Raw genomic sequence first — 17,016 nt, forward strand, 5'->3', positions numbered from 1 at the left:
CCTCGAGTTCCCAAGTGATATTGGCATTGGCGACTCCGCCCCATATCACTTTCACCAAAGCAATCTCCTTACCACGAAGCTTCTTCACTTTTCGATCTTCAATTCGCATAGGTGATGTATCAACCGTCAAATTATCCCTCACTTGAACATCATCTAATGGAACAACATGCGATGGATCCGCAATGTACCTCCTCAATTGAGACACATGGAACACATCATGAAGATTAGAAAGTGACGGTGGCAATGCAATCCGATATGCCACTTCACCTACCCTCTCGGAAATCTGATAAGGACCAATGAAACGCAGTGTCAACTTACGCGACTTCAAAGCTCTACCAACACCCGTTATTGGCGTAACTCGAAGAAACACATGCTCATCTTTCTCAAACTCAAGAGCTTTCCTCCTCTTACCATGATAACTCTTTTGACGACTCTGAGAAGTCTTCATCTTCTCTTGAATCATCTTGATCTTATCCGTAGTCTCTTGAATCAACTCGGGTCCAACCACAACACTCTCTCCCGATTCGTACCAACACAAAGGAGTTCTACACCTTCTACCATAAAGAGCCTCAAAAGGTGCCATTCCAATACTCGAATGGAAATTGTTGTTATACGTAAACTCGATCAAAGGCAAGAAACTATCCTAATTTCCTCCTTGTTCCAAAACGCAAGACCTCAAAAGATCTTCAAGTGACTGAATAGTCCTCTCCGTTTGACCATCAGTTTGAGGATGATATGCCGAACTCAAACGCAACTTCGTGCCCAAACCACTTTGCAAACCTTCCCAAAATCTCGAATTGAACCTCGGATCTCTATCCGAAACAATGATCGACGGAATACCATGCAAACACACAATCCTTTCGATGTACAACTTAGCAAGTCTCTCCATCGAATAATCCATCCTCATCGGAATAAAATGAGCACATTTCGTCAACCTGTCCACAACTACCCAAATCGCCTCACAATTACTCAATGTCCTCGGCAAACCCGAAACAAAATCCATAGAGATACTATCCCACTTCCACTCGGGAATAGATAACGGTTGCATCAAACCAGACGGCTCTTGATGTTCAATCTTTGACTTTTGACAAGTCAAACATGAATACACAAATTCCGCTACATCCTTCTTCATACCTTGCCACCAAAACATCTTCCTCAAGTCTTGATACATTTTAGTAGCACCAGGATGAATACTCAGACCACTTCTATGCCCTTCCTCAAGAATCCTCTTTCTCAAATCCGCAACATCCGGAACACAAACTCGATCACGACACCTCATGATACCGTTCTCATCAATCCGAAAGTCACCACCTTTGTCTTGATTAATCAATGTCATAACATCGACTAATTTCAAATCTGACTTCTGACCTTCTCTAATCTCGTCAAGAATGCCACATGTAAGCTTCAACATACCAAGCTTAACACACGAAGACGTCGCTTCACAAACCAAACTCAAATCTCTAAATTGCTCCAACAATTCAAACTCTCGACTCATCAACATAGACATGTGCAATGACTTCCTACTCAATGCATCGGCTACAACATTCGCCTTTCCAGGATGATAATTCAAACCAAAATCATAATCTTTCAAGAATTCCAACCATCTCCTTTGCCTCATATTCAATTCTTTCTGATCGAACAAGTACTTCAAAGTCTTGTGATCACTAAACACATCAAATCGCGATCCAAACAAATAATGTCTCCAAAGTTTCAACACAAACACAACGGCGGCCAACTCTAAATCATGCGTCGGATAATTCCTCTCATGAACTTTAAGTTGCCTTGAAGCATAAGTTACCACTTCCCTTTTTTGCATCAAAACACCTCCTAAACCCAACAAAGAAGCATCACAATACACAACGAAAGGTTCTAACGGATCCGGTAAAATCAAAATAGGAGCCGTAGTCAATCTTCTCTTAAGCTCTTGAAAATTCGCTTCACACTGCGAAGTCCAAATGAAAGCTTGACCTTTCCTAGTCAACTGCGTCAATGGTAACGACAACTTAGAAAATCCTTCAATGAACTTCCTATAATAACCAGCCAAACCAAGGAAACTTCGAATCTCAGCAACAGACTTAGGAGCTTCCCATTGAGATACAACTTCAATCTTCGTAGGATCCACAGAAATACCACCACTCGAAATCACATGTCCAAGAAAACTTACTTCACTCAACCAAAATTCACATTTAGAGAGTTTAGCAAACAACTTTCTCTCTTTCAACACCGATAACACAACCTTCAAATGCTCGGCATGATCCTCTTCGCTCTTAGAATAAATCAATATATCATCGATGAACACAACAACAAACTTATCCAGGTAATCATGAAAAATTCTATTCATATACTCCATAAATACACCAGGTGCATTAGTCACACCAAAAGGCGTCACGGAGTACTCGTAGTGACCGTACCTTGTCCGAAAAGCAGTCTTTTGAATATCCTCAGCCTTTACACGAATCTGATGATACCCAGACCTTAAATCAATCTTGCTAAACACACAAGCTCCAACCAGCTGATCCATCAGATCGTCAATCCTCGGAAGTGGATACTTGTTCTTAATCGTCACTTTATTCAGTTGTCTATAATCAACACATAATCTCATAGAACCTTCTTTCTTCTTGACCACTAGGACGAATAAACCTCTTCTCAAGCAAGTCTTCAAGTTGACTCTTCAACTCTTTCAACTCAGAAGCAGACATTCTATAGGGAGCCATCGATACAGGACTAGTTCCATGAACTAAATCAATATCCAAAGTTGCCAACAACATAAACAACTCGGCACCACTTTGCACCGATTCATCAACTTGCTTAGCAGACACAAACCAATCTTCCTTAGCACCAACCTCAGGAAAAATAACCGTCTTCTCGAAACAGTCGATATACACCCAATTAAATTCTAACCAACACCATCCTCGAATCCGACCTCTCTTCGGGTTCAGGAAAAGCACAACATTCTCAAAACATGTTAACTAGCCACCAATGCACTCCTGCATGCTACAACATAATGTCCAAGCTCGATACAATTGGAACATCCAAGAGAAGCAGACGTTTCTCCCCCACTTATTTCATTCCTAACCTGCAAATGGAAAATAAAACAAGCATCGACAGTGTTCTCACACACATGTCGTATACTAGGGAATAAACATAATTAAACAACCTGGCCGGACGGGCCGACCTGCTCTGATACCACTAATGTAACACCCTTTTTTCTACCCCAAAATACTTAACATATAATCAGAGTAAATAAGCACGCATATAAACAAAAGGGCGTCACATCGACGTTTTCAAAAAAAACTAAAAGCTTTCAAAAACCAACATCATTCATCATCAATATACAATACACCTGGTCATTCTAAAATAACACCTTTCATTTATCATGAATATTCAAGAATATGCGTTCGCAGCGGAAAAGAATGAATATTCATGTATTTCATAAAATGATTCATGTCCCATACCATGATCATCTCTCAATAACTCAAGATAAAGTAAAATCATATCCAAATAAGACATGAGTTCAATACTACTAATCTACCCAGTGTTACATGACCAGAGTATTGACTCACTACCTAGTCTTTAAATCAAACCACGAAAGCTCTCCGGTTAAATCTCGAATGAGCTACCTTCCACTTACTTCAGCAATACTACTCTTGAGTATCTGCACGATGCCCATGTAAAGGCAACATTCACACAGAAGGGTGAGAATTCAAATCATTATGAAGAAGTATAATAAGGCACAATGATTAAATCAACAATTAACGGAATTCATCACACCTTTTATAACCATGTCAATAATATTAACTAACATTTATTTCACATGTTTCAAACATCCATCAAAACTCAAGGAGTACAATATTAAAATCCAATACTATATTCTCAAATATACACATAACTACAATTATCACATAATCACATATTTTGCCAAGTTATGTACCCAAACCTCACCAAATTCAATTACCATATCTCATACACACCTCACAATCACATCAATGCATACATTCAATTATCACATAACTCTAATGTGACTCAATGCAAGACATGTGACTCTATGCATGTGGTACTGCAATGTGAACCTAACGTTTCACCGCTTTCCGATTCAATATCTAGAATCCAAGCCATGCTTCCGATCCGGACAAGATCAAATCCACTACGCCTATTTCCAATTAAGGATCAACGTCTGTTACCATGTGAACCCACAGTTTCACCGCTTCCACTATGAAGCCGACCATGCCATGAATGAATGTACAAATACCAACACATATGCAATTAAGATCCTCTCTACCATCTTAACATTCCACATATCACCATAATTCAACTCTATGAATTATCCACCAATGATACATATACACATTCATAACAATATATCATTCACAAATATAGGCTAATTATCAAATACACACACTTAGATTTCATTTCAAACTGAATACAGCCTTTAAAGTCTCAATTTTTCATTTTTCAACAGTGTTAACCGGTTAACGCTTTCAGGTAACCGGTTAACGCGAAACAGAATGCACTTCCTGGCAGATTTTCAACAGTGTTAACCGGTTAACGCTTTTGGTTAATCGGTTAACGCAAAACAAAATGCAGAATTTTCTGCGTTTTTCATCATTGGAGGACTTTCGGACCTCCGATTTCGATTCCGTAAAAAGTCAAACGCTCAGAAAATTATAACTCACACAATACTCTACAGTTAATTTACAGTTTTAACACAATTAAATCACCACAAATCAAGAATACTCATCAAAACCTAACAATTCCAAAAACCATGAAATTAGGGATTTCAACCTAAACATATTTCTACCCATTGACCCAATCATACTAACCCATAATAATAAGGATTCTCCCCTTACCTCTTCAATTTTCTGGAAACCTTAGCTTCTCTCTTGTTCTTCCCCTCTTCTCCTTACTTTTCCTCTTTTCTTTCTCTGTTGCCGTCAATGAGCAAATGAATCCTACTTCTCACTCTCCTCACCTCTTACTATTTATATTATTATATTTGGGCTTAAAGAATGATACCTCTAATTTAATTATTAGGCCCAATAAGACATAGTATTATAATATCTCTATTTAGTTCAAATAAATTAAACCAACACAACTTACACACTAAGTTAATTAATATAATTATTTAATTATATCTCATATCAACTAAATAATTGATTAACACACTAAATTAATTAATATAATCAATTATTATACTACCTAACAACCAATTAATTAATTAACACTCCAATAAAATAAAATATAATATAATAATAATAATAATATAAGAAATAAATACTAAAATTGGGTTGTTACAAGAGTCAGTTGGTTGATTTTTCTAATTTTTTCTAGTAAATAAATTTTTAGAGACGATCCTGAGAAAATCCGATTTAAGTGGGAGTGATGGCTGCAGACGAAGGAAAAATGAAAATTGAAAAGTTCGATGGTGTGGGCTTTAGCTTTTGGAAGATGCAGATTGAAGATTATCTATATCAGAAAAAGCTACATCAACCTCTCATGGAAACGAAGCCAGATTCGATGAAGGAAGGTGAGTGGAACCTTCTCGATAGGCAAGCACTTGGCGTTATCCGATTGTCGTTATCTCGAAATGTTGTTTTTAACATTGCGAAGGAGAAGACAACCGCTGGTCTTTTGAAGGCTCTTTCAAGCATGTATGAAAAGCCTTCAGCATCAAATAAAGTTCATTTGATGAGACGGTTATTTACACTTCGGATGACAGAAGCCACATCAATTGCACAACATATCAATGAACTCAATATTGTAACAATCCAATTGAGTTCAGTTGGAATTGAGTTTGACGATGAAGTACGAGCATTGATACTTTTGTCTTCCTTACCAGATAGTTGGAGTGCTACTGTCACGGCAGTGAGTAGCTCGTCAGGAAGTACAAAGATGAAATTTGATGATGTTCGTGATCTGGTTCTCAGTGAAGAGATCAGGCAAAGAGAGTTGGGTGAATCATCATCCTCTTCAGTATTACGTACAGAGGAAAGAGGAAGAAATTCAACCAGGGGATATGGACGTGGTAAATCAAAGGACCGACGATCCAAATCCAGAAATCATCGTAGTTTCAATAATTCAAAGACTATCGAATGTTGGAATTGTGGAAAGAAATGGCATTACAAAAATCAATGTAGACTCCCACCAAAGAATCAAGAGGTAAAGGATGAAGCAAATGTTGCTTCCACTTCAAGAGGAGAAGACGCGTTGATATGCTCTTTGGAGAATAAGGAAGAGTCTTGGGTGTTAGACTCTAGAGCATCCTTCCATGCCACTTCCCAGAAAGAATTCTTTAATAATTATGTCTCTGGAAACCTCGGTAAAGTTTACCTCGGTAATGAGCAATCATGTGAGATTGCAGGTAAAGGTGTAGTGAAGATTAAGTTAGGTGGGTCTGAATGGGAATTGAAAAATGTAAGACATATTCCCGACCTGACAAAGAACTTAATCTCAGTAGGCCAGTTGGCTAGTGAAGGCTACACAACAGTCTTTCATGGTGATCAATGGAAGATTTTAAAGGGTGCAATGGCAGTTGCTCGCGGTAAAAAGAGTGGTACTCTTTACAAGACAACGGGAACTTGTCACTTGATTGCCGTTGCGAAAAATGAAAGTACCAATCTATGGCACCAAAGATTAGGCCATATGAGTGAGAAAGGGATGAAGATCATGCACTCAAACGGAAAACTACAAGGTCTTAGGTCAATAGAAATTGACATGTGTGAAGACTGTATACTTGGAAAACAAAAGCGAGTAAGCTTTCAGACAAATGGGAGAACCCCAAAGAAGGAAAGTCTTGAGCTTATTCACTCTGATGTTTGGGGTCCAACTACCGTCTCATCTATTGGCGGGAAGAAATACTTCGTGACTTTTATTGATGACCATTCCAGAAAGGTATGGGTATACTTTCTAAAATATAAGTTTGACGTATTTGACGCTTTCAAGGTGTGGAAAGTGATGGTAGAAAATGAGACCGGATTGAAGATCAAAAAGCTCCGAACTGACAATGGTGGTGAATATATAGACACCAAGTTCAAGAATCTATGTTATGAGCACGGAATCAGAATGGAAAGGACTGTGCCAGGAACGCCTCAACAAAATGGTGTAACTGAGCGTATGAATCGAACTTTGACTGAAAGAGCCAAAAGCTTACGTGTGCAGTCAGGCTTACCGAAGCAGTTCTGGGCAGAGGCAGTCAACACATCATCTTATTTAATCAACCGAGGTCCATCGGAACCATTGGAGCATAGAATAGCAGAAGAGGTATGGAGAGAAAAAGAGGTAAAACTCTCACATCTTAGAGTTTTCGGATGTGTAGCATATATGCACATTAGTGATCATGGCAGGAATAAGCTTGATCCCAAATCAAAGAAATTCATTTTCCTCGGTTATGGTGAGGATGAGTTTGGCTATCGACTATGGGATGATGAAAACAAGAAAATGATCCGCAGTAGAGATGTGGTCTTTAATGAAAGAGTTATGTACAAAGATAGGCATAACACAAGCACCAATGAATCAAAATTAAATGACCCAGTTTATGCATAGGTTGATGATATCTCAGAAAGTCCTATAATTGAAAATCTTCAATTAGAGGAATCAACTGAACAAAGCAGTGAGCAACAGTATGACGCATCAGAGACTTGTACTCCAACTTCTATATTGAGAAGGTCTTCTCGACCTCATGTTCCCAATAGGAGATACATGGACTACATGTTGCTAACTAGTTGAAAGATGAAAGTAAGTGGGAGCTTGCAATGAAAGATGAGATGAAGTCTTTAATCTCCAACCAGACATGGGAACTAGTTGAGTTACCTAGTGGAAAGAAGGCACTTCACAACAAATGGGTGTATCGAGTAAAAGAGGATCATGATGGTTCTAAGCGATACAAAGCTCGACTAGTTGTCAAAGGATTTCAGCAAAAAGAAGGAGTTGATTACACTGAAATCTTTGCTCCAGTTGTGAAACTCAATACTAACATGTCAGTTTTAAGTATTGTGGCCAGCAAAGAGCTCTACCTTGAGCAATTGGACGTGAAGACTATATTTCTTCACGGAGACTTAAATGAGGAGAACTACATGCACCAACGTGAAGGTTTCTTATAGGAAGGGAAACAGAATATGGTGTGCAGATTAAAGAAGAGCTTGTATGGCCTGAAACAAGCTCCAAGACATTGGTATATGAAGTTTGAAAACTTTATGCACAAGGAAGGTTTCCAGAAGTGCAATATTGATCACTGTTGTTTCTTCAAGAGATATAAGTCCAATTACATCATTTTGCTACTCTATGTCGATGATATGTTAGTAGCATGTCCAGATATGAATGAATTAGAAACTTGAAGTTGCAATTATCAAAGGAGTTTGACATGAAGGATTTGGGTCCAACAAAGAAGATTCTTGGAATGCAAATCATGAGAGATAAGCAAAGAGGAATTTTGCAGTTCTCTCAAGCAGAGTACAACAATCGTATTTTGCAAAGGTTCAACATGGGCAATGCCAAACCGGTTAGCACACCTTTGGCATGTCATTTTCGCCTTTCCAAGGACCAGTCTCCTCAGACGGAGGAAGAAATAGAATTCATGGATAAGATTCCATATGCTTCAGCCATAGGAAGTTTGATGTACGCAATGGTATGTACTAGGCCAGACATTGGCCATGCAGTGGGAGTTGTAAGCAGGTTTATGGCAAATCCAGGAAAAGCTCATTGGGAAGCAGTCAAGTGGATTTTGCGGTATCTACGAGGCACTAAAAAGAAATGTCTATACTTTGGCAAAGGAGAAATAAAAGTACAAGGATACGTTGATGCAGACTTTGCCGGTGAAGTTGATCACCGAAGAAGTACGATTGGCTATATATTTACTATTGGTACTGGAGCAGTTAGTTGGATATCGCGAATACAAAAGATTGTTACTTTATCCACTACTGAGGCTGAGTATGTAGCAGTCACAGAAGCTAGTAAGGAATTAATATGGCTTCAAGGATTGTTAACAGAGTTGGGTTTCATGCAGAAGAAGAGTGTTTTGTATAGTGACAGTCAAAGTGCAATACATCTAGCAAAGAATTATGCATTTCATTCAAGAACAAAACACATTGGTCTTTGTTATCACTTCATTAGATCTCTTCTTGAGGATGAGGTACTAACATTGAGGAAGATACAAGGAAGTGAGAATCCAACTGACATGTTAACAAAGGTGGTGACAATTGATAAACTGAAGTTGTGCTCTTCTTCAGTTGGCCTGCTAGAATAATAAATTGATAAACGTTGTTGTTTGACCAAGGTGTGAAGACTGATTAAAATCAATCTTCAAGTGGGAGATTGTTGGTCAAAATAAAAGAGAGATAAAGAGAGTATGAAGGAGAAATAAGAAAAATAATAGTAAAAAGAAACAATAATGGTTATGAGAACTTTGGGGAGATGTTAAATAATAATCATTCATCTTTCTTGTTTTATTGGCTATAAAAGCCTTGTATCTTTCATTTGTAATCATCAGAACATAATTTCAATAAATTCTTTTAGTGTAATTGAGTTGTGAAATTTTCATGTGAGGAGAGGTTAATGAATTTATATATTTTATTTTCATTAAGTTTGTGTGCTTTCGCGTTAATTTGTTCTTCCACAAATCTGATAATATGAGGAAATTTTGCGTAGTTTCCTAACATTTGGAAATGCTATCTTGTTAGAAATACTTGATCTTCCATGCAGTTTCTTAGCTTTGTCTCTTTTCCTTAATTCTCAAACTTTTAACTATTAGACAAAAAGGTTCTTCTCACATTTTCTATATATTTAATCTAATTTTTAAATTTAGTAATTACACCTTAATCCCAATTCCTTTCTAATTATCACCACTTTACTCCATCTTTCCATTAATTATAATTTCCATCCACATAATTTTTTTTTATCATTTTTAATTATTATTCTATTATTTTTATGACTTAAAGTTAACTAATAATTATAGTAAATTCCTACCACTCTCAAAAATTCTCCCAAAAATATTCATAATTATCAAATAGCCATATAACATACATTATCACCAAAATAAATAACTCAAAAGATTCTAAATCACTTAAAATAATTAAATAAAAGCAACGAAAATTCAATTAAATAAATTAATTGAATTTGGGGTGTTACACCTTAGACAAACCACATGTTAGCCCTCAATGGCATCCTTTGTTATCTTCAGGACACCCTACATTATAGTTTGCATCTTCATCCACCCCTTATTTTGAGAAACTTGTTTCTTACATTGATGTTGATCAGAGTGGATGTTTGAACACTCTTCATTCTACATCTGACTATTGGCTATTTCTTGGCGATAACCTATCTCCTGGTCTTTCAAGAGACAACCCACGTTGTCTCGTTCCCGTGGAGAGTCTAAATACAAAGATGTTGCTAATGTGATTTCTGAGTCTTGTTAGCATAATTATATTTGTAATTATTTACATTTATGTTTGTCATTATTCATAAGTTTTACTATCCTGTTATATATATATATATATATATATATATATATATATATATATATATATATATATATATATATATATATATATATATATATATATATATATATATATATATATATATATATATATATATATATACTCTTTGTTATATGAATAAAGGATAACACATTACAATTCACTACTATGGAAAATACCCATCACAATATTTGGAAAGGGATACCACCATGCTGGACCAACCGTTGTGAAGTAAGGTGTGATTGTATCTATGATGCTTTCCACCACGGTCATGCGACCGTGATTATAAGCTATATAGCGTGCGACATACCACAACGGTCAATTTAAACAACCATTGTGATATTCTTCAGAGCAAAACATTTTAACAACGGTTGGTATACACAACCGTTGTGATATATACAACTGAGTTTGTTATAAATTATGTGGAATGCTTAGTTTGCTGATGCTCACTAAACATATAACCTTTCAATCTGATCTAGAATATTACAATATAACAAATTAAGTTATATTACAAGAACAAGTTCACGTTCAATGCTTGACCAGAGTTCTTCAATTCCTTATCCGCATTTTACTCTTTAACCGTTAGAACTTTGTTTAATGATCTTAGTTCTTGAACCGCCCATTTATTTATCTTAGTTCATTTTGCAAAATGTTATTTACTTTGCAAACAAAATTAGAGGTGGATAAATGGGCGGTTGAAGATCTACAATCACTAAATAAAGTTCTAATAGTCAAAGAACAATATGCAGATAACAAACTAAAGATTTCTTGTCAAGAATTGAATGTGTACTTATTTTCTAATATAAATTTATCATATTATAATTTTCTAATGCAATCTGAAAAGTTATATATTCGGTAAGGGATTGGAAAAATACTCCGACCACATAATATATAATAAAATCATATTTTAAACAAGCATTAACAACAACCTTCATCAACAACAAACATTAACAACAACATTCATCAACAACAAACCATAAACAACATACACGTTACAACAAACATATCAACTCATAGAATATTTTAGAAACTTACATGTCCCATAATGACATCCACAATGAAATAAGGATGAAGTTGAAGTTAGAGCTGCAAACTTGTGTCTATTTTGAATGGATGTCATTCTGAATCTTTAACACAAGTTTGCAACGCTCACATTAGCTTTGTCCTCGTTATTGAAACAAGAATCACTACCAACATAATGAAACAAGTAGAAAGTTCAAACATGATGAAACAAGCTATTGAAACATAAACATTAATAGATAAATATATTTTGAAACATAAACTATAGTGAAGACGGACCTGTAAAGTAGTCATTTGCTAAGATTTGATAAAAGAAAGGAAACCTTCAAAGAAGACGAGTTGGCTAGATAACATTGGGGTTTCAATATGAGAAATAGGAATGACAGAGATGTTAGGGTTTAGTTTTGAGAGAGACGAGTAAAAGATATGTTAGGATTTTGTTTTGAGAGAGACGGATGTAATGAACTGAAAAGAGAGATAATTTCGCTTATATATAAAAAAAAGTAACATCTTTCACCACGGTTGACAATACGAATCGTGATGAAATGATTTCAACTTACACCACAGTTGATTATAAAAGCCATGGTGATATACAAGGTCAAGCACATTATGTCACGATAAATGGAAAATGATTGATGTTGGGATTCAAACCATTTCACCCTAGACACCTTTCACTATTGTTGGTACCTATGACTGTTGTGAAATGTCCTTTCGGAAATTAAAAAAAAATGCCCAAAAAAGAACTATTACAACGGTTAACAGGAAGACCGTTCTAAAATTGGTATTACGAAAGGTCTATTTTGTAGTAGTGATTCAATCTCTTTTAGAAATAAAAGGAATTATAATTGATCTATAATCTTTGAGGTAAGAACAATTGGCCAAACTGCGTTAACCAAGATCGATCGTGTTCATTTTCTTTTAAAGGTTTATGTTCTAACAACTGGTATCAAATGGCAATTAACCCTAATGAAAAATTCAAAGTGACAAGGTTTAATGGGACATGTAACTTTGGATTATGGGAAATCAGGGTTAAAGATTTATTGGTTCAACAAAATTTATAAAAGGTGTGTGAGACGAAAGCGTCCACATGAAGGATATCGATTAGGTAGAAATGAAGTAGAATGTCGCGAGATTATTCACTAATGTGTTTCAGACGAGGTGATGCATCATATCCTAAACTTAACGGTGTTGAAGGAGGTTTGGAACATATTAAAAAACAAGTATATGTCAAAGATGTTGATGAAAAAATTGCTCGCGAAACAGCGAATATTATGCCTAAAGATGTATGAAGGATCTGATTTGCAACAATACGTCAGTGTCTTCACTAACATAATCATCGATTTTGTAATACTTGAGGTGGAAATTGAAGACGAAGATAAAAAAAAATATCTTGTTATGCTCATTATTATATTTGTATGGTCACTTAATGACTACTCTAACACTTTTGTTTCATATATTGTGATTAAAATCAAATTTCTTTCTTAAAAGTGTTTCATTTATATTGTTGAGAGATATCATAGTCTACAATATTATAATTAGAATGGTGATTTGTTATATTGTCTGCAATCCAATTAACTTGGAATATTTAAACCTCACTACTTTGCTAATTTTATATAATTAAAAAATAGTGAAAGTATTACCTGTTTCTGGATAAAAAAAAGGAGATTTACAACTTAACAAAAACATTCACTTTTACTCTCTTCGTCCTAAAATATATGTTGTGTAACGAAAAATTGTTGTCTCAAAATATTTATCATTTTTAATTTTTAATGCACTTTTAATTGTACCATCTAATTAATATTTTTAATTTATTACTTTTTTACTTAATATTAATACAAATTTGAATACAGCAACAATTACTAAGGATAATTCAATAAAATCAATATTATCTCTCTTTTATTTATTGTATTTTCTTAATCATTATAAAAGTCTCAACTATAATATATTTTTTTTGAGTAATTATTAGTTGAATTACGCAAAGATTAAAATATATATGGATAATATATATATATATCAGTCTCGTTAATCCAACTTAATATATATATATATATATATATATATATATATATATATATATATATATATATAGATTCTAAATTGTGCTTCACAACTGTACAGGATTGCAATTTTAAAATCATGTCTCCTTTGAATTAAGAACCACATTAAATAATTTCGCTTATGTTTGTTTAAATATTTTTGTCATAAATAAAAATTTTAGAATCCTAAAATTCAATTTACTTATGATGTAATGAAAAAAATTTAATATTAAATATTTTTCAATATTATATTTAACATTTCAATAAAAATTCACAATGCAATAGTTGCATTACGCATCACAACAACCACAATGATTACAATTACAATATCTCTAATTACAACCGCATTCACTACTGTAAGAACAATTTAAAACCATAATATCTAATATATATAATTATGTGATTCATACTTTTTATATTTTATAATTATATATACATTTTAAAAATATACACAAAAAATGAAAGAACCTTGTATTTGAAACTATAATTTTAATTTCAAAATATCATAACTCTTTGTAAAATTTCTTATACAAAATATATATAAATATATATAGATTTCCTCATTGATTATCTACTATCCGTATAAGAAAATCAACCATCATTAAAACTAATTTAAGAGCTAATTTTGTGTCTATAATTGTAATTTTCAACTCACAGTCTATTCATTAATTATAACACATTTTGATTTAATTTAATGGATTCTTTCATTATATTTTTCTCTGACATAAATTTCGATATTAGATTTCTATCTATATTTTAAATTTTTATTGAATCTCAAAAATTGATTCTTCCCTTCAATTAAATTTTAGTATCTCCATAACCCATTTATAAATTTGACAAACATTTCATTTTCTCTCTCCCAAAGCATCCTCGTGTTTCTCACTTTCACTCCAACTTTCTTTTATTTTTATTTTTTTTTTCTTTCTTTTTTGATTTTGTAAATCTGCATAAACATACCGTGATTCTGAATCATTTCCTTCCCTTCATCTCAATTTTATTTTCAAAATTTTGTTAACAAACATCACACTCTCCTATGTTGATGCATGTCATTGTGGTCTCAGCTTCATGTATATTTGAATTTCTCTCACCACTTCGATTTTCAAATTCTTAAATGTTATAGATATTTAATTTATCATCTATTCTAGAACCATTGGCACTTAAATAATATCAAATATTTTATAATCCTGAATGTTCAGTGTGTAATTATTTCCCAATGATTTTAATTTAAGTTTTTGAATTTTTGGATAAGTTAAGAATTTGACAATAACTTTATACTGAATCTTAGATATTATATTATATTTATTTATTATTTATAATCATCAGTGTATATTATATTTATTTACTATTCAATCGTTATGTGATCCGAACTAACGCACTAATCAAAAGTTAAGAAAAAACTTTCTTGCTATGGGCAAGTGTTTGGAAGAATTTCACCGAATTCATAACTCAGCTAACAGTGTTTTTGCCAATTAAGTACTTACATGAATAAAATTGCTATCAATTTAAGTAAATAACAGCTTTCTTTCCTTATTTTTCTATATTAAATTTCTATTTAACAGCGTCAAAAGAGTTTAATATTCTAGCACCATGGGTTAGTTGCATACACGCATTAGATGTGCCCTGCACATCTCTCAAAATGTAAGACAAAGCCAAACTTTAGTTGTTGTGAATCGAACAACTATCACCTAAAAATTCTACATACACCTGTGAATCCGCCTCAACTAACCCAAATGCCTCTCACCCTTTCTCTTGCCCATAAAATTAAGTAAAGATAAGAATCAATTCCAAGAGTCAAAACAAACAAGAAAAAGTGCTTCCATTTCACCTTAAATATTCCTTCTTATTTACCAACTCCAACATTGCAACACTTAAACCAAAACCACATCAATATATAAACCTTTTTACACAAGTCAATTCTCAAATCAATCATATCTATCTTGGCATTTCATATTCATCATATTTAGAAAACATGGGTGCATTTCAAATCATTGTAAGAGTGTCTTTTATGGCTATGCTCATCAAATTGGCCATGGCTACTAATCACATTGTTGGAGGACCAAATGGTGGATGGGATACAAGCTCAGACCTTCAATCATGGGCATCTTCTAAACAATTTTCTATCGGAGACAATCTCGGTAAGTCATTAGACTATAGCACCGACACCTCTGATAAAATGCGTGTCAGTATCTGTATTCATATTTGAAATCAACACCGACATCCGTGATCACTAGATCAATTTTTAAAGATCTGTTTGGTTTGACTTCTTTAAATTTATCTACTAGCATAAGCACTGGTAATAAGAGCTTATAATATAAGCACTTTAATTAAGCTGTTTATCCAAATATAATTGCAGTGTTCCAGTATCAACAAAACCATGATGTGGTTGAAGTTACAAAAGCAGATTATGACTCATGCCAGCAAACAAATGCAATTCAATCTTACAATGATGGTGCCACAACCATTCCTCTCACATCACAAGGAAAAAGATACTTCATTTGTGGAACGATAGGACATTGCAGCCAAGGAATGAAGGTTGAAATAGACACACTTGCCACTCAAATTTCTCCTGTTTCTCCAGCAGTAGCATCTCCTCCAATAGCTGATTCTCCCATTATTTCGATCATTCCTTCTGCGGCTCCCAAAGAAACTACTACTTCTTCACCTGCAGAATCTCCTGAATCACCAAGTCCGTTGTTCGAAACACAAGTGGAAACTCCTATGTTATCTCCGGTTATTCCTTCCACTGAATTTCTAGCTCCTAACTCTCCTCTTCCACAACATTCACAGGATGCATCGGCTTCATCGACCGTGAAAGGAAATTTACAAGCCTTCATTTCAATGGTGTTGAGTTTTGCGGCAGTGTTTATGACCTTCTTCTAAGAATGAGAGAAATCTCACTCAACTCAACCATTTCTAGTGAGCCTATTTGTGTGAAAATTTGTTTTTGATGTTTTTCTTTGTTACTGTGGTGTGATTATATGGCTTCAAAAATCAGTTAAAATCAGTTTTATTTTCAATCATGAGTCATACATTTCAACCATCACATAAAGCATTTTCTTAATTTAATTTAAGATTGTATCGTATTGTAGCAGCACAAATTTATCATATCAAGAACTTTCCAAGAAAACTATGTCTGTGAATTTCAAAAACAAAAACAATAGAAACAAAGCAATAACTTGGACCAAAACATAATAGAGGCAAAGCACTCATACAATAACAGTAACAGTAATCTTATTTCCACAACAATTTGACACGTAGGATTCAATAATCAGGTCTTGCATGATTTTATGTAACTTGTCATCTTATCTGATGTCTTCTTCATGAGGGGGACGTGGGAAGGTCACGGTCACCCCTCAACTTTTTATTTTTTTTAATTCATATATATATATATATATATATATATATATATATATATATATATATATATATATATATATATATATATATATATATATATATTAAATTAATAAAACATCTTTATTTTAAATTAA

General features: G+C 34.0%; 1 protein-coding gene across 1 annotated transcript; it reads left to right on the plus strand.

The window, feature by feature from the left end:
- Positions 1–15,144: 15,144 nt before the first annotated feature.
- Positions 15,145–16,539, plus strand: LOC127086779 (uclacyanin 1). The gene is made up of 2 exons (XM_051027588.1): positions 15,145–15,660; positions 15,879–16,539. The coding sequence occupies exons 1-2, from the start codon at positions 15,495–15,497 to the stop codon at positions 16,403–16,405; spliced, it is 693 nt and encodes a 230-aa protein (XP_050883545.1). The 5' UTR covers positions 15,145–15,494; the 3' UTR covers positions 16,406–16,539.
- Positions 16,540–17,016: the final 477 nt, after the last annotated feature.

This window comes from Lathyrus oleraceus, chromosome 5 (assembly GCF_024323335.1).
Source record: "Lathyrus oleraceus cultivar Zhongwan6 chromosome 5, CAAS_Psat_ZW6_1.0, whole genome shotgun sequence".
In the NCBI taxonomy this organism is placed as follows: Eukaryota; Viridiplantae; Streptophyta; class Magnoliopsida; order Fabales; family Fabaceae; genus Lathyrus; species Lathyrus oleraceus.